This window comes from Harpegnathos saltator, unplaced genomic scaffold, assembly GCF_003227715.2.
Source record: "Harpegnathos saltator strain DR-91 unplaced genomic scaffold, Hsal_v8.6 scaffold260, whole genome shotgun sequence".
NCBI classification, from domain to species: domain Eukaryota; kingdom Metazoa; phylum Arthropoda; class Insecta; order Hymenoptera; family Formicidae; genus Harpegnathos; species Harpegnathos saltator.
The window spans coordinates 234,150-252,255 of NW_020230051.1; the positions used below are offsets into that span (position 1 = coordinate 234,150).

Sequence of the window (18,106 nt, forward strand, 5' to 3'; positions counted from 1 at the left end):
TTATGTATCGGGTTGACTTTTGAAGCAGGGAAATAAAGAGAATCCTCAGCGTAGACTCAGAACAGGAAGCCTCCTGCGTGACACACTCATTTCTCCCTTCTCGCCCGTCTCTCCTCTCGCACCACTCTCTAGATGGCGCTGCTTTACGCTCACGCAACACCCTTCCTATTTTATTAAAAAAATACAGTGAAATTGAATACAACATACCTTACAAGAACGCGTTAAAATAAAAAGAAATCTCGAAAACGCGAGTTAGGTTTCCGGTCTCGCTCTGATCTTCGCGGAGACCTATTCTTTGTTATTGTCTATTTCGCCGCACGCTGTCTCGTTTTCCCGCAACTCACCTATCCCCTCATTTTTTGTTGTTCCGAATTACAATCCATAAACGATTCTTCGGCGCTTCTGTCTAGATTATCGTTTACAATTCGTTCGTCTCTATCCTCTCTATTTATCTCTATCCAAATCGGAGCTTGATGTTCGCTTTTTAGATGTTGTTTATATCTAGCTGGTATTAGATGCCACCGATTTCGTCATAGAACGCTGCCTTTTTCGGTTTTTACTATATACTCATTTGGGTTACTATCTATTGTTACAACCTTTGCATATACCCGCAAATCTGTGACCCATACGGTGTCGTTTACTTTAAGTTTTGATAGAAGTTTAGATCGGTGTCTCTTGTTATAATTGCACTCTTGTTTGTTCTTTCTTTTTGCTTCTGTTTCTATGACTTTGTTATGTTCTATAAAAGATCCTAATTTATCTGGTAGTAGTGGTACGCGTGAACGAATTTGTCTAGAAAACATGAGTTGTGCTGGAGAGAATCCGTTCTCTAAAGGCGTAATTCGATACGTTAAGAGTCCTAAATTTATATCGCCATTAGATTTTTTTATGATAGATTTTGATATTTTTACTGCGGTTTCCGCGGCATCATTACTTTGCGAATACTTTGGAGAACTAGTTACATGTTTAAAATCAAAATCGCTCGCAAAATGACGGAATTCGGATGCGAACTGTATGCCACAATCGCTACGTACGATTTCTGGAATACCGTATCGTGCAAAGGTCTGTTTGCATTTCGTTATAATTTCCTTTTCAGTTAGCGTCCTTAATGGGAAAATCTCGAAATATCTTGAGTAATAATCTACTATAATTAAATACCATGTGTTCATCTTGAATAAATCCATCCCTACTTTTTGCCACGGACGATCCGGAAACGTTTCTTTTATGAAGGGTTCTTTAATGTTAAGCCTTTGTTCAACGCAATTAGGGCAGTTTTCAACTAAATTCTTTAATTGCATGTCTATACCAAGCCACCAGATTGACTGCTTGGCTTTATCTCTGCATTTGTTTACTCCTAAATGCCCTTCATGTACCTTTAACAGTAATTTTCGTTGAAGAGATGGAGGAATAATTAATCTAGAATTGAACATAAGAAAATCGTTTGAAAATGATATATTGTCCTTTAACTGGAAATAAGCTAATAACTTTTTTTGTATTCTGTCTTTTGTTGGCCATTTGTTTAAGCAAAACTCTTTTAATTTTATGCAAACGGGATCTCTTTCCTGTTCGTCTTTTATTCTCTCTAGAAGATTCTTGGACGCGGGAAAATGGCTAGTAACGAAATGCACATAATAATCGATTTCTTCCTCAAATTCCTTTTCCGAATTCTTTATGCTCTGTATGGGATTCCTAAATAAACAATTCGCCAGAATTAACTGTTTACCCGGCATATAGATTACTTTGTAATTGTAACGCATCAGTCGCATCCGAATTCTTTGAAGTCGGGGTGTCAACTCGTCTAAAAGTTTATATTGTAAGATTTGGATGACCGGTTTATGGTCGGTTTCTAGAATTATGCTAATGCCTGTTATGAAATCTTTAAAGTGTTCCGCTGCATACGCTAAAGCCAGAGCCTCTTTTTCGATTTGACTGTATTTCCTTTCGGAATTGGTTAATGTTCTGGATGCATAAGCTACTATTTCGCGTTCTTTTTTTTCGTTTTCCTGTAACAATGCGCCTCCCAATCCGTAACTCGAGGCGTCTGCTTGGATAATAATATTTTTAGAGTAGTCGTAATATGCAAGAGTAGGTGTTTTCGTTAGCAAATTTTTTATCTGATCAAACGCTCTCTGTTGAGAATCCCTCCATTCGAACGGAGTATCATCTTTCAATAAAGAATTTAACGGTTCTAAGGTGTAAGATTTGTTAGGCAAATACTTGCTCACATAGTTTACTGAGCCTAACAATTGCATTAGGAATTCTTTATTTCTTGGTATTGGAAAATTCACAATAGCAGAGACATGAGAAGGTAGAACGTCAATCCCTTTTTCCGATAACCTATGTCCAAGAAATTCTATCTGCTTAACTCCGAAAACGCACTTGTTTTTGTTTAATGTGATACCTGCCTTCTTTAGCCTGGTTAACACCTCTTCAAGAGTTTTATTATGCTCTACAATATCGTTTGCATGGATCAAAATATCGTCTACATGGACTACGTCCATTGTAGACCAACTACGTTTGGTAAATCTCGCAATAGTTCATAAAACATCTGCGAAAAATAATCCGGGGCGCAGTTAATGCCAAACGGCAGTCCTGTGAACATGTACCTACCGAATGGCGTTATGAAGGTCGTTAATGGTTGACTATCTTCATTCAATCGTATTTGATAAAATCCCGATTGAGCATCTAATTTGGAAAATATTTTTGAACCTTTCAGGCTGGATAATATTACATCCACTTTAGGTATTGGAAAGTTTGCTCGTTTCACGCTATTATTTAATTTTGTATAATCACAACATAAACGAATATCATCAGTGCCTTTTTTTGAAGCGATTACTATCGGACTGCACCACTCTGTTGGAAAGTCCACGGTTTTAATTATCTTCAATTTTAAAAGTCTATTCAACTCTCTTTTTAATTTCGGAAGTAGTGGAATAGGTACAGTTCTAGAGACTGCTTGGAAAAAAGGCATTGCATTTTCCTTAATTTCAATACTCAACTGCTTTTTGAATTGTCCAATCCCTTTAAATATTTCCGAGGAAGAGGAAATTATTTTCCTTATACCATTCTCTTGTATATTGTTAATATTATTAACTTCCCGCACCAAATTAAATTTGTTAATCTCCGGTCTGCCTAATAAGTTTTGTTTTAAGCCCAGGATCACAAAAACTTTTGTTTGGATGTTTAACTGTTTTCCCCGGAGAGTAACATTCATGAATCCTACGACAGGTAATCTTTTCCCGTCTGGTCCTGAAATAATTTTATCTGATTTACATATTCTATTTTTACTTTCTCTCGGGATACACTTGTCTGAAATGCACGTGATGTCCGCGCCTGTATCGACAATAAAATCTAGTGTTCTCGAGAGCTCAGAAGCATATGCCTTGAATTTAAATACCGATTCGCTATCTGAAGTATTCACAGTCCCGAGAAACGCATATGCGACGCTTGCTTCTCCTTCGCCGTCATCTTCTTGTTCCACGCGTCGTATTCCTCTTGATCTGCATACTCGTTCCCAATGTCCCTCTTTCTTACATTTGCGACATACGGATTTCGTCGCAGGACATCTTCTTCCTTGCATATGATATGAATTTCCGCATCTGCCACATGCCTGCTCATCTAGACGAAAAGTATCCTTGTTGCCATCCCGCCTGTGTTGATAAAACTGTTTTCCCTTCTGAGTAATCCTATTCACCTCTCCGTCTTCGTCTAATTCTTGTCTCATTTTCTTTCCTTCTTTGGCTTGCATTTCTGCTGGCGGATTACTTCAAAGGCCTTTTTTATCGTTAAGTCGTTCATCAGCTGTAATCGTTCGGAAGTACGGGTGTCGCGAATGCCTATTACTATGCGATCTGGTATCAGTTCATCTTTTATAGTACCGTAGTCACATGTTTCCGCCAACGAATACAATGTTGTAACAAAGGAGTCGACACTTTCATCTGGTTCTTGGACGCGAGAGTTAAATTTGTAACGTTCAAAGATAACATTCTTTTTCGGTAAAAAATATGCATTTAACTTCTCTTGAACGTCCTCGTACGTAGTGGACCCTGTGATATTCGGCATAACTTGGATCAGAATTTCTTCAGCTTTCTCTCCCATCGTATAACACAGCAGGTCGATTTTTTCGCTATCTGGCTTTCCTGATAATCCGGTCACCGAAATATATCTCTCGAAGCGTTTGATCCATTTTGGCCACAGTTCCGGATTACTAAAGTCGAATTCTCCTAGAGGACTAATGTTCGATATCGACGCCATTTTGTAGGTTATCTTCTTGTGTTGCCTTGTACTCCCCGATTTTTTGAACAGCTGAATTGCCTCTTTCTCAGTCTACTAGGACATAGGGATCCCACTTCTGACACCATGTATCGGGTTGACTTTTGGAGCAGGGAAATAAAGAGAATCCTCAGCGTAGACTCAGAACAGGAAGCATCCTGCTTGACACACTCACTTCTCCCTTCTCGCCCGTCTCTCCTCTCGCACCACTCTCTAGATGGCGCTGCTTTACGCTCACGTAACAACTTATTAACGGCTAAAGACATTCGAATTGATCTTGCCTTAATTGGTCGGATCAGTGATCGGTCTTGCCTTAACTGCCAAGCCTCATAACTCGGAAAGTACTCGATGAAATGTAACTTTGTTAGAGTGTTTTGGAAAGCTCTCGAGATAAGCTACAAGAATATATAATAAAAAATTGTAGTTTCTATTTAAGAAAACATTAATGGCCTTGGCCTGATTTTGACAAGGTCACTCAAGGTCAAGTCCACATTTCCGTTATGTGTCGTCCTTCAAGCAACTTGCGTTCGAAAAATTTTTTAATAAAATAACAAATTTTTACAAGTAAAATTTATCATTGTTTATTAGAACACTGAGTTATATGGTTATTTTACTTGTTATTGTAACAAATTAATTATTATAACAATGTTATAATAATTAATATTAACAATAACAATAACAAATATTAATTATAAACAAAATATTTAATACAAAAAATCTTGGCGCGGCTGCACCAAAAACTATATCGAACTAAAATTTGTTTAATACATATATGACAGCATTTTTATTATAATATATTCTATAATGAAGGTTTATAATTTTTTTATTATAATACTATATAAACTTAAATAAAACATTATACCGTACATATATAGAGAGAATTTACAACATTTTATTGTAATAGAAATGCTGTCATATATGTATTAAACAAGTTTTAGGTCGATATAGTTTTTGGTGCAGCCGCGCCAAGATTTTTGTATTAAATATTTTTTATTGCATTGTTATAATAATTAATTTGTTACAATAACAAGTAAAATAACTATATTACTCAGTGTTCTAATAAAGAATGATAAATTTTACTTATAAGCTAGGTTTTCTTGAATATTTTGAATAACATAACCTTTAAAAAGATATTTTTTTTTAAATATTGGACAGTATTAACAAACGTGTTAAATTTTTATAACACGATATAATTTTTACTTTTAAAAGTTTATGTACATATATTATAATATTTATCTTAAAAAAGAAGATAATTTGAATCTGAGATTTCTAAAAATATTAAGTTAAGTATACAATAATCATATATATATGTTAGGTTTCTCAGTTGGCGCTACTGTTCTAATATATCACTTCTTTTGTACAGTAGAATAGTGTTGTAGAGTTTTATTATAGTTATAAATTTTACTTGTAAAAACTTATGTACATATATATACATTTAAAAAAATAATTTGAGTTTGATACTTCTAAAAATAACACAATACGTGTTGCGCTTGTACTTGGCGCATTTTTTTACCTTTTTGTTTAAAAAGGTAAGTTTTATATAAGTTTTACTTGTAAAATCCTATGTATTATCTTTAAGTTTTACTTGTAAAAACCTGTTATATACGCATATATTTAAAAAAAAAATTTGAATTTGAAATTTCTAAAAATAACACAATACATGTTGCGCTTGTATTTGGCGCCCTCTTTTACCTTTTTGTTTAAAAAAGTAAGTTTTATAATAAATTGAGGATAATAGGAGATTCAGGGTCGAGACGAGGCGGCTGGCGGAGGAGCTCCAAGCCCGTCGTTTGATGACAACCTCCCGGAGGAGACCCCTCCCCAGTGCGGAGACCGGAGGGGACGAAAGAGGCCCTGGACACCGCCTTGGCCAACGCAATCCCTTCGAACAACGTCGGGGCGAGGTTGGACAACCTGAGGGTTGTGGTGCCCGCTTCGACGTTGAGAGAAGGGGTAGCCGCGTATCCGAGGCTGTGGCGGCCTCGACGCCCACTCCGGCTCCTAGAAGGAAGGAGACTGCTTCTTCGGGGAAGACCCAGGTTCTATCGCCGCCAGCGGAACAGGGAATAGCCACGGAGAAGGGAAGGGGTAAGAAGGAGAGGAAGAAGAGAAACAAGAAGAAGAAGAAGGTGCAGCAGAGAAAGGAGATGCAGGAACGAGAGAGAACAATGAATGGCGGTAGCAAGGGTCCTCCTACCAGGACTGCAGCTGCCCGGAATGAGGAGCCGGGAATGAGAGTCCCGGTAAAGATGATAAAGAAGTGGGGCCGTTATCCCGTTGAGAAGGAGTTGTGGCACTCTCTATACCCCGGAGGCGGACAGGCGCCGGTCAAGGAGGAGGAAACCTGGGCGCAGGTCAAAAGAAGGGGGAGGAGGAAGCCGCAGGGGTAGCAGGCAAAGGGAGGAGCCTGTAATCCTCCCATTAAGGAAAGTCCTGGGAGGGGGGCGAGACAGGGTAAACCAAATCCGCCGAGATCGGCGGCCATCACAGTCCTGTGCCCTGAGGGGCGTTATCAGGAGTTCATGGTGGAGGCCAGGCGCCGCATAAGATCAGCGGAGCTGGACATTGAGGTATCACTGAAGGTCCGTAAGGCCCTCAGTAAAATGATGCTGATCGAGGTGCCTGGCCTCCAATCAGGACCTTCCAGGAAAAAGGCCTCGGTTTTCGGGTCCAGAGACCGGACAAGTTTGCAGCGTTGCGACTCTCCAGCCTGGACGCGACAACCGGGGCCGATGAGGTGGCGGCCACCATCGCCCGAGTTGTGGGATGCACTCCCGCGGAAATGTCCGCGGGAGGTATGAGCATCTCCCAGAGGGGCATAGGGGCGGTTATGGTGCGGTGTCCGTTAGCGGCGGCCGCGAAGGTGCCGCGGAGCGGGTCCCGGTGGGGTGGACCCGTGCCGGTGTAACAGCGCTGCCCGCTCGCGCACTATTGTGCTACCGCTGCTTAGAGCGGGGGCACGTGCGCGAGCGGTGCACTAGCGCCGTCGATCGCAGCGGTCCCAGCCACCGCGCCAAGGAATGTCAGGCGGCGACTAAATACCCTGTCTACGCCGAGGCAGGCAGGCCCTCCGGTCACAAGATCGGAGGGCCTGCCTGCAAGCCCCCTCCTAAGAGGAGAAGGAGGGGAGGTAAGAAGGAGGAAGGAAAGAAGCAGACTGGGAAGGGAGGGGTCGAAGCGGGGAATGCCCGAACCCCCGTGGAGACCCTCCCGGAACAGTTGTTGCAGGTGGGAGGCACTGGGCCCGGCACCTCCCCAACGAGGGATCCGGCGGAGGGGAAGGGACCAGAGGAGACCCGACCGCCGAAAAGGGACCGGGAGGACGTGGAAGAGGAGGCAGCTTCGATGGTCCTTATGTCCCAAGAATGGCCGGAGGAGGGACATGACTGGAGCTCCTCCCAGGAGCAGATGGAGACGACATTCCTGACGAGGAAAAAGCCAGGGATGGAACGGGACCAACCGAAGCAGGAAGAGTCGGAGGAGGATCCGGACACCAAGAGGAAAGGAAAGGTGAGGAGCGTGGACCTCGAAGGGAAGCCCCCAACAAACCTAGAAGAAGAGCCGGTGGGAGTGCCACTCCCGACTCCCCAAGTGGACACAATCCCCCCATACTCCCCAGGGGAGGGAATTGTTCATGTAGGGACAACCCAAGCTTCCGCGCACATTGAGGAACCCGAGATAGAGGCCACCAAGATCGAGGCCAATGCCCCCTCGGGGGAGACCGAAGCGGCTCTGCCGACGGAGGTCTCCCAGGAGGGGGTGGAAGTAGGTAGTCCAGAGGAGGCGGCGAGGGCTTAGCCTTCACACTCCTCCGGGTCCTATAGGCCAACCTCGGCACCGGCACTCGGGCTCAGGACCTGTTTTCGAACAGGATCCTAGAGCTGGATGCCGGGCTGGGGGTGGCCACCGAGCCGCACGACGTGCCGCCATACAGCCCGGGCTGGTTCGGCAGTAGTAATAGCTTGGTGGCCATGGTGGCAAACCCCGCGGCTGGGACCCTTCCCTGCGAGTTCAGGCAGAAGGGGTCTTCGTTCGTGGCCGTCGACGGGCCCATCACGGTGGTGGGGGTTTACCTCCACCACCGAAGAAATAGACAAGGTCTAGGAGACCTCGTCCGTATAAAGAGGGTCCTAGACGGGATCGGGGAGATGATATGCAGATGCCATCCCCGACCCGTCGTTATTGCCGGGATTTCAACGCCCACTCGGAAGGGTGAGGGTGTATTCCCCGGCAGAGGGACTCTCGGGGCGAGGCTCTGATAGACTGGGCAGCGGGGCTAGACCTCTTGCTCATGAACAAGGGGTCGGCCAGCACCTGTGTGCGGCTGAAGGGGGAGTCGGTCATCGATTTTACCTGGGCAACCCCTTCAGCCGCCCGGTTATTCCGGGAGTGGATGGTGGAGGTGGAGGGCGAAACACTATCCGATCATCGGTACATAGTGTGGGCCCTCCGCCTCCCCAGACCTCCACGGGTGCGGGCCGCCCGCTGCCACGGGGAGGACTTTCCCCTACCCAGGAGATGGGCTCTCAGTCGACTTGACGCGGATAGGTTCAAGGCGGCTGTTCTCGTGGTCACCTGGCACTTTGTAAAGGAGCCGGGTGAGTGGGCCCTCAGCCCCCTCCTGAGGACTGAGGAATTAGTGGGTATCGTGGAGTCGGTCTGCGACGCCGCGATGCCCCAAGCTCACCCCCGCCGTCGTCGGGTCGCCTGGTGGACGGAGGAAATTGCGGAGCTCGGCGACTCCTCCGTCCAGGTCAGGCGGTGCATCTACCGGACACGGCGAAGAGGCGGGGATGTCACGAGGGCGAAGGAGGGCTATCTGGCTGCCAGGAAGGCCCTCCGAGTCGCCATCGCCGAGGCTAAGCGAGCAGCCTGGGAGCCAATGACGAGCTCCCTGGACGACGACCCGTGGGGATGCCCGTACAAAAGGGTAATGGGCAAGACCCGTCCTTGGGCGCCTCCGCCGACGGAGTCGTTGGACAGCCAAGCCCTTGAGGGGCTCCTCGACACCCTCTTCCCGAGGGTGGAGTGGGGCCCCCCCAGGATTCCCTCCACCGAAATGGGGGAGGGAGACTGAGAAGAGGGCCTACCTATGAGACCAGAGGAGTTCGCCAAGGCCAGGGGAAAACTCGAAGGCAAGGGGAAAGCCCCTGGCCCCGATAGGATCCCTGGCCGAGCCTGAGCTCTCGCTCTCGGCGTCGAAAACCTATCCGCGGTCTTACGCGGAGTTCTAAGTGGGTGCTTCAGGGAGGGAGAGTTCCCCCGACATGGAGGAGGGCCAAATTGGTCCTCCTCCCCAAGGAGGGCAAGCCACCCGGGAGCGCGTCGGCTTAGAGGCCGATATGCCTGCTGGACGAGGCGGACGAAGCTGCTAGAGCGCATCATTGCCGACCGCTTGGTCCAGCATCTGTCCTCGGAGGGGCCGGATCTCCACGACCGTCAATACGGTTTCAGGTCGGGGAAGTCGACGCTGGACGCGGTCCAGCATCTCCGAGACCTGACCGCGACGGTCGTGGAGAAAGGGGGCGGAATGTTGTTGGCGGTCTCTCGATATCAAAAATGCTTTCAACATCCTGCCTTGGCCGGAGATCGGACGGGCCCTCGAACACCACGGGGTGCCCGTCTATCTCCGGCGGATATTGGCGGCCTACTTCGAGGGCAGGGACTTCGCCTTCCCAAAGGAGGGCGGGGTCCAAGGCCGGCGCACGATGGAACGCGGTGTTCCGCAGGGGTCGGTTCTCGGCCTCCTGCTATGGAACATCGCGTTCGACCGGGTGTTGTGTACTCCGCTTCCCCCGGGCTGCCACGTCATCTGCTATGCAGACGACACTTTAGTGGCGGCCGGGTGAAAAAGCTGGGGGGAAGCTCGCCTTTGCGCGGAGGCTGCAGTGGCATCGGTGGTGAGAACCATCGCGGACCTGGGTCTGAAAGTGGCGCTCCATAAGACTGAGGCCGTGTTCTTTCACGACGGCAGTCGAGGGGCGCCGCCTGAGATTCAGGTCCTGGTCGATGGCGTCCGCATCCGTGTCGGGCCGACGATTAAATGTCTCGGCCTGACGTAGGACAGCCGATGGGAGTTCGGCCCGCGTTTCAGGAATCTGGCCCTCAAGGGTGCGCGGGGCCGGACTGGCAGTGGCCAGTCTCCTGCGCAACCTTGGGGGTCCAGGATGGAGGTCTCGCCGCCTATACGCGACGGCCGTGCTGTCCATCGCCCTGTACGGGGCGCCGATCTGGGCACCCCAGCTCAGCGCCTGCCGCGATAGCATACGCCGCATGCGGCATGCGCTGAGACCAATGTAAGGGCGATCAGAGGATACAACACGGTCTCATACATGGCGGCGACCACCCTGGCCGGCTTCCCTCCCGTGGAACTCCTCGCTGAAGAGCGACGAATCCTCTATTGGAGGGTCAAGGAGCTCCGCGAGGAGGGGGAGCTAAGGGCCAGAGACCTGCGGGCCTTACAAACCCAAGCTGTAGCCCGTACCCACGAGATGTGGGCGGACAAACTGTCCGACCCACGGAGGTACGGGCGCCAGACGGCGGAAGCTGTCCGCCGCTGCCTGCCAGAGTTGGCGGGCAGGAGGGAATGCGGATTGTCCTACCATCTGGTGCAGATACTGACAGGCCATGGGTGTTTTGGCAAGTATTTACACCAGATCGGGAAGGAGCTCACCACCAGGTGCCACCACTGTCCCGTGCTTATGGACACGGCGCTCATCACCCTGGCCGCTTATCCGGCCTGGGAAGGGGAGCGCCGTGTCCTGGCCGGGGCGATGGGGTGTCGCGTTGGGGAAATCTCGCTCCCACGCATGGTCCAATCCATGTGCGGGAGCAAGGAGGGTTGGGAAGCGGCGGCCTCCTTCAGTAGGTACGTTATGTCCAAGACGGAGGTCGCCGAGAGGGAGCGCCGACCATGCTCAACCCGTCGTCGCGGATGACGACGGGGTGGTCGGCGACCCATGGGGGAGGATAACCTAGGCAGGGGGCCTGATGTGTCACCGGCCGAGGAAGTGGAAGGACCCCCGAATAGCGGGGGTCCATGCCCTCTTCGGCCGCCTCGGGCCCGCCTCCGTCGGCAGGGGGCATCCGGCTCTTCTTCTTAGAGGAAGATGGATCCCCCCTAGCCACGGACATGGCGGGATAGGGGGAACCCGTTTGGGGACGGGCCCACTCCCCCAGAAACCCTCCCTCCCTGGCTAACGGGGAGGGGAGATAAGGGGTGAGGACGGATGTCCCCTCACCCCAAAGGTGATACCAGAAGGCTAACCGGTCGGTCTCAGACCGACCGGGACCGCGCCCTGGATCCCTTTGCGGAACAGGGCGCGGTAACAGGTGGCGTGGGGCTCTTAGAAAAGAGCCCTTGGGCCGGGGTGTCGGGGAGGGAATTCAGGAGCAGTGCTCCTGACTCCCCCCACACCGGTCCGACAGGTAGGCATCCCGCAGGGGTTTTAGTCGGTAAGAGTCCGACATAACCTCCGACCCCCCCAAGGGTCCGGGGTATCCATGACGGATTTCCCCTGCGTCACCAAAAAGAAAAAAAATTTATAATAAATTGCCTGCCTCTGCGCGGAAACGGCGGTGGCATCAGTAGTGAGAACCATCGGGGACCTGGGTCTGAAGGTAGCGCCCCAGAAGACTGAAGCCGTGTTTTTTCACGATGGCAGTCGAGGGGCGCCACCTGAGACACAGGTCCTAGTCGATGGCGTCCGCATCCGCGTCGGGCCGACAATCAAGTATCTCGGCCTGATGTTCGACAGCCGGTGGGATTTTGGCCCACATTTTAGGCAGCTGGCCCCCAGGGTGCGTGGAGCCGGGCTGGCGGTTGCCAGCCTTCTGCGCAATCTGGGTGGTCCAGGCTGGAGGGCTCGCCGCCTGTACGTGAGTGCGGAGCTGTCGATCGCCCTGTACGGAGCGCCAATATGGGTGCCCCAGCTCAGCACCTGCCGCGATGGCCTATACCGAATGCGGCAGGCGCTGAGGCCAATGTACATAAGGGCGATCAGGGGGTGCCGCACAATATCGTACATGGCGGCGATCACTCTGGCCGGCTCCCCTCCCGTGGAGCTCCTCGCCGAGGAGCGGCGCATCCTTTGTTGGAGGGTAAAGGAGTTCCGCGAGGAGGGGGAGCTTACGGCCAGGGATCTGCAGGCTTTACGAACCCAAGCCGTGGCCCGTACCCAGGAGATGTGGGCGGATAAGTTGTCCGACCCACGGGGGTACGGGCGCGAGACGGCGGAGGCTGTCCGCCCCTGCCTGCCAGAGTTAGCGGGCAGGAGGGGATGCGGTCTGGTCCTACCATCTGGTGCAGGTACTGACGGGCCATGGGTGCTTCGGTAAGTACCTGCACCGGATCGGGAAGGAGCTCACTACCACGTGCCACCACTGCCCCGTGCTCATGGAACACGGCGCTCCACACCTTGGCTGCTTGTCCAGTCTGGGAAGGGGAGCGCCGGGTCCTGACCGGGGCGATGGGGTGCCCAATGGGGGACATCTCGCTCCCGCGCATGGTTCAATCCATGTGCGGGAGCGAGAAGGGATGGGAAGTGGCTGCCTCCTTCTATAGGGACGTAATGTCCAAAAAGGAAGCCGCCGAGAGGGAGCGCCGACCGCACGAACCCCGTCGCAGGAGGCGACGGGGTGGTCGGCGACGACTCAGGGGCGGGGGGAGGTTTAGGAAGCGGGCCGGAGGTGACACCGGCCGAGGAAGAAGAAGGACCCCTGAATAGCAAGGGTCCAGGCCCTCCTCGGCCGCCTCGAGCCCGCCTCCGTCGGCAGGGGAGATCCGGCCCTTCTTCATAGAAGATGGATCCCCTGCCGCGGATAAGTAGGGACAGGGAGGAGTAGTGCCCCGTTTGGAGACGGGCCAACTCCCCCAGAAATCCTCCCTCCCTGACTAACGGGGAGAAGGGGTAAAGGGTGAGGGCGGATGCACCCTCACCCTATAGGTGAAACCAGAAAGCCAACTGGTCGGCCTTAGACCGACCGGGACCGCGCCCTGGATTCCCTTTGCGGAACAGCGTGCGGTAACAGATGGCGAAGGGCTCCCGAAAGAGAGTCCTGGGGCCGGGGTATTGGCGAGGGAATACGGGAGTAGTTTCCCTGATAGGAAGGAGCCCACCGCTCGGTGCCACCACTGCCCCGAGCAAGAGGACACGGCCCTGCATACCCTAGCTGCCTGTGCAGCATGGGATGAGCAGCGCCGGGTCCTGCTCGGGGTGGTGGATTGCCGCGACGGGGAGCTCTTGCTCCCGCACCTGGTGCGAGCCATGTACGGGAGCGAGAGGGCGTGGGACGCGGCGGCCTCCTTCTGTGGGGAGGTAATTTCCCAGAAGGAGGCCGCCGAATGGAGGCGCCGGCCTGGCAAATGCCGTCGCAGAGGACGGCGGGGCCGGCGCTCCCCTGGGGGGGATATTAATAGCGGGCCCGAGGTGGCATCGGACGAGGAGAGGCTGTTGGCCTACACGGGCCGACGGCTCCCTCAGCCACCTCGGGCCAGGCTCTGCCACTCGGAGGGGAGCGGGAGGGAGACCTCCCGCTCTCTGAAGTGATCGGATAGGGAGGAGAAGGGGAGGTGGGGAACCCGGTTGGGGTAGGGTCCACCTCCCCAAAAATCGCCCTTCTCCCTTTAGGAAGGGGGGGATAAGGAGGAAGGGTGGGTGTCCCCTTCCTCCAAGGTGACACTAGAAGGCCAACCGGCGGGGTTACCCGGGGACTGCACCTCTCCCACTAATTCCCCGAAAGGGGAAGGGGGTACGGTTCAAGGAGGCGAGGGGCTCTTGGATTAGAGGCCTGGGATCGGGGGGTTGGGGAAGGAATGCGGGAGCAGTTCCCCTAACTCCCCTCCTCACGGTCTGACAGGTAGACATCCCGCAGGGGTTTTAGTCGGTAAGAATCCGACATAACCCCCGCCCCTCCCCAAGGGGGCGGGGGTATCCATGATGGATTTCCCCTGCGTGAACAAAAAAAAAAGTTTCCCTGACTCCCCACATTTCCGGTCCGACAGGTAGGCATCCCGCAGGAGTTTTAGTCGGTAGGAGTCTGACATAACCTCCGACCCCCCAAGGGTCGGGGGTATCCATGATGGATTTCCCCTGCGTTACCAAAAAAAAAAATAAGTTTTATAATAAATTTTACTTGTAAAAGCTTATGTTACGTATGTTACGTCCTGCGGACTCCGCGGACTACTCTGAATTCGTTGTTAAGTAGGGCGGACTGGATTTTATATTATACGACCAAATGTTCATGTTCCGCGACTCTCTGAGAACAGTGACGTCACATACACAGATTTCTCTTTTTCCTTCTCTCTGCTTTAATCACCGGAGTTTCCCTATTTCCGTCAGAAAGATCCGCCGAGTTATTTTAGCCATATATCTCCTCTCCAAATAACCTTGAATAACTTCCTGTTCTGAACAACAATTTTCTTTGAAGACGGACCGACCAGACAATCTTTCATGCTATTATATGATATTACCTTTGATCTTCGGAAACTCATGCGTTTCCCACGTTATTCATACATTTTTATTGCGCGCAATCTCTAACTAACCCTAGCGGAACCTTGAAGCCTTTCACCGCCATAGATACCCGATCTTTTACCATATTTATCTCAGGCCTCCCTAAAACCCCACTTCCGAGAAGTTTTGTAACAAAATCCTATACCCATATTTGGACATAAACTTTGGAGCCTGACGCAACTTCCAAAACCCCACCCTCTCGACCGAGGTGACGTTTTTAGTAAAATGAAAAAGCTATGCCACTTCTACTTCTCCTCTCGACCGACCCGCAGCCAGGACAGAGTCTTCTCTTCAGCACCCCTTCAGGGTCTCTTAATAACCAAGCCTACTAGTGGCTTAGACAGATCAGAGTTTTGCCAGTTGTTAATTATTCCGTGCAACGACCTAGTGCATTTTTGGACCATCGTGAGCAGTCCAGCTTCCTATTCTTGGCGCAAACTTGGGTTATCCATCCTCATCGACACGCAGTAACTACACTCTTCATTTTCGACAAATAGCATAGATCCAGCAGTAAGTTATTTATACTTTCTTTTGCCTGAGTGACCCCTGTCTTTTCTTCTTTTCTTCTCTCTCTTTTCTTTTCCTTTCCTTTGCTTCCCATTTTCTAGTCCCTTGGCATTCCGCCTTAATTGTTAAATCAGGTGCCAGTGGCCCAATCTTTTCAATCACAGTCGGATATAACGAACACGGAATTTTGCTCAGACCGTGATTGTTTATACATATATGTATGCGTACACATTATAAAAGCTTATAAATTTTATTTTATTGTGAACATCCGTCTAATCATTAATAAAACAAGTTGTTTATACTTGTAAGCCAATCACGTTTTCCAAATAATTATTCTCAACCAAAAAATTCTCCCTTCCCTCAACCGTCGCTCAACGATCCTATCCCAGGTAAAAAGATTCAGTTCCTTGACCTAAATAAAGGACTACCGACGTACGTCCGTGCCAGATAAAGGGGTCATTCCGATCCTTGATCTGCACCGCAGACTTGCGAATACGTCGGAGCTTGCGAAAACAAGCTGAAGTTGCGTTCCTCCTCCAGGACGTAACACGTACATTTTTGCCGTTAGGTTTTTCTTGAATAATAATAACTTCTAAAAAGATATTTTTTTTAAATATTGGATACTATTAATAAACGTGTTAAATTTTTGCCATGAAAAGAATACAAACATTCGTAGCGCCTCTGGGCCAGTGTTTTTTATTTGCGTATTACCAGCTTCAATCCAATCAGATTTACCTTTTCTACATATACTTGTGTAATGATCGCTTGCAATGCACGATCCATGATGAAATATGGCATTCATTATTTTATACAACTGTCCTGCTACTGATACTTTAGTTATTGGGACAGCACGCAGAGTAAATTTGTTTATACATATACGTATACAGGATATTAGAAAAGTCTGAAAACGGTCAAATATCTCGAAAATAGAACGTTTCTGAGAAAAATGTTTCCAACCAAAGTTGTAGGGTTTTAAAAGTTCTATTGAATGATGATATCCGTTTGACCTTGCGTAAAGGGATCAAGACGAGGTCAAGGCCTATATAATTTTTTTAAATGGAATACTCTATTTTTTATCACACAATGTTAAAGATAACAGCGAGACGTTTCCAAAACATTACTTGATGACCTATTTTTGTTGAGAATTGTCTGAGTTATGAGTTTTAGAATTTACAGTGCCGTCAATATTAGTATTATCCAGGATGTACTGCGTGCAGGTTGCATGGACTTTACACCCCCCCTGTGTGTGTGTGTGTGTGTATGTAAAAGTGTCAGCAAAAATAAGGTTCGTCCCTCCGCGGTCCGTCACTACCGCAGTATTTAATGACACCAAACCCTCTCTGCTATGTGTGTATATGTGTGTGTGTGATGCGCGCGCGCGCGTGCGCGTGTGTATATAGACGGGTTTTTATTGAATTAAGTGTTCAAATTGTCTTCCGTCTGCTGCTTGACAATAACCTTATCGTAGATGAAATTCATTTAAAACGTTTCGTCTCATTTCTGGTGAAATAAGATTTACTTGGTGCAGTATGCGTTCCCTAAGATCTGCCAAGTTAACAGATTTCGTTCCGTACACATTGTTTTTAACATATCCCCATAAGAAGTAGTCCAATGGAGAAAGATCTGGTGATCTAGAGGGCCACTCTATTTCTCCACATCTTATTATCCATCGGTTTGGGAAAGTAGTCAGTTAAAAATTGACGCACTACTACTGCATAGTCCTTATCTCTGCTTACATACACACACATACAAACGGGGGGGGGGTGTAAAGTCCGACCATGCAACCTCCACGCGGTACATCCTGAATAATACTAATGCTGGCGGCACCTTAAATTCTAAAGCTCATAACTCAGACAATTCTCAACAAAAATAGGTCATCAAGTAATGTTTTGGAAACGTCTCGCTGTTATCTTTAACATTGTGTGATAAAAAATGAGATGTTCTATTTAAAAAAAACATGTCGGCATTGACCTCATCTTGACTCCTATGATATGATCATTGAATAGAACTTTTAAAACCCTACAACTTTAATTGGAAATATTTTTCTTAAAAATGTTTCGTTTTCGAGCTATTTGACCGTTTCCAGACTTTTTAACTAAAGTGATATGGTCCATTATCGATGATTTTATTAAAAAATTTTTCCAACGAAAGTTGCATGGCTTGAAGGACGACACATAACGGAAATGTGGACTTGATTTTGAGTGACCTTGTCAAAATCAGGCCAAGGTCATTAATGTTTTTTTAAATAGAAACTACAATTTTTTATTACATATTTTTGTAGCTTATCTCAAGAGCTTTCCAAAACACTCTAACAAAGTTACATTTCATTGAGTACTTTCCGAGCTACGAAGCTTGGCAGTTAAGGCAAGACCGATCACTGATCCGACCAATTAAGGCAAGATCAATTCGAATATGTCTTTAGCCGTTAATAAGTCTTGACCTTAAAAATACGAAATAAAACCTCCTTGCTTTTATTACAATATCCTGTAAGTTAACAAATATTCTTCACACACACATAGTATTATTATATTTTTATTGAGTAGTGCACTGAACAACTATGACATTGTTCTGAGAGTTTTCTGATTTAGAGCGACGAAACAAATATATTTTATGAAATTTTATTCGCACAGATAGAAAATTTCACGGATGATTTGTTTTTGGGGATTACTCAATATTGTATGAAAAATATTTATTAACTTACAGGATATTGTAATAAAAGCAAAGAGGTTTCATTTCGTACTTCTTGATTCTGTTACAATATTCTTTTATATTTCACACTACATCCTTGTATAACTTAAAATTATTATTAAAATATT

The 18,106-nt window shown here is 48.5% G+C and overlaps 1 protein-coding gene across 1 annotated transcript; it reads right to left on the reverse strand.

Annotated features, from left to right (window-relative positions):
* Positions 1-530: 530 nt before the first annotated feature.
* LOC105186976 (uncharacterized protein K02A2.6-like) lies at positions 531-3,724 on the reverse strand. The gene is made up of 2 exons (XM_011147525.2): positions 2,611-3,724; positions 531-2,449 (listed from the first exon to the last, which is right to left on the reverse strand). The coding sequence occupies exons 1-2, from the start codon at positions 3,722-3,724 to the stop codon at positions 531-533; spliced, it is 3,033 nt and encodes a 1,010-aa protein (XP_011145827.2).
* Between the last annotated feature and the right edge of the window lie 14,382 nt (positions 3,725-18,106).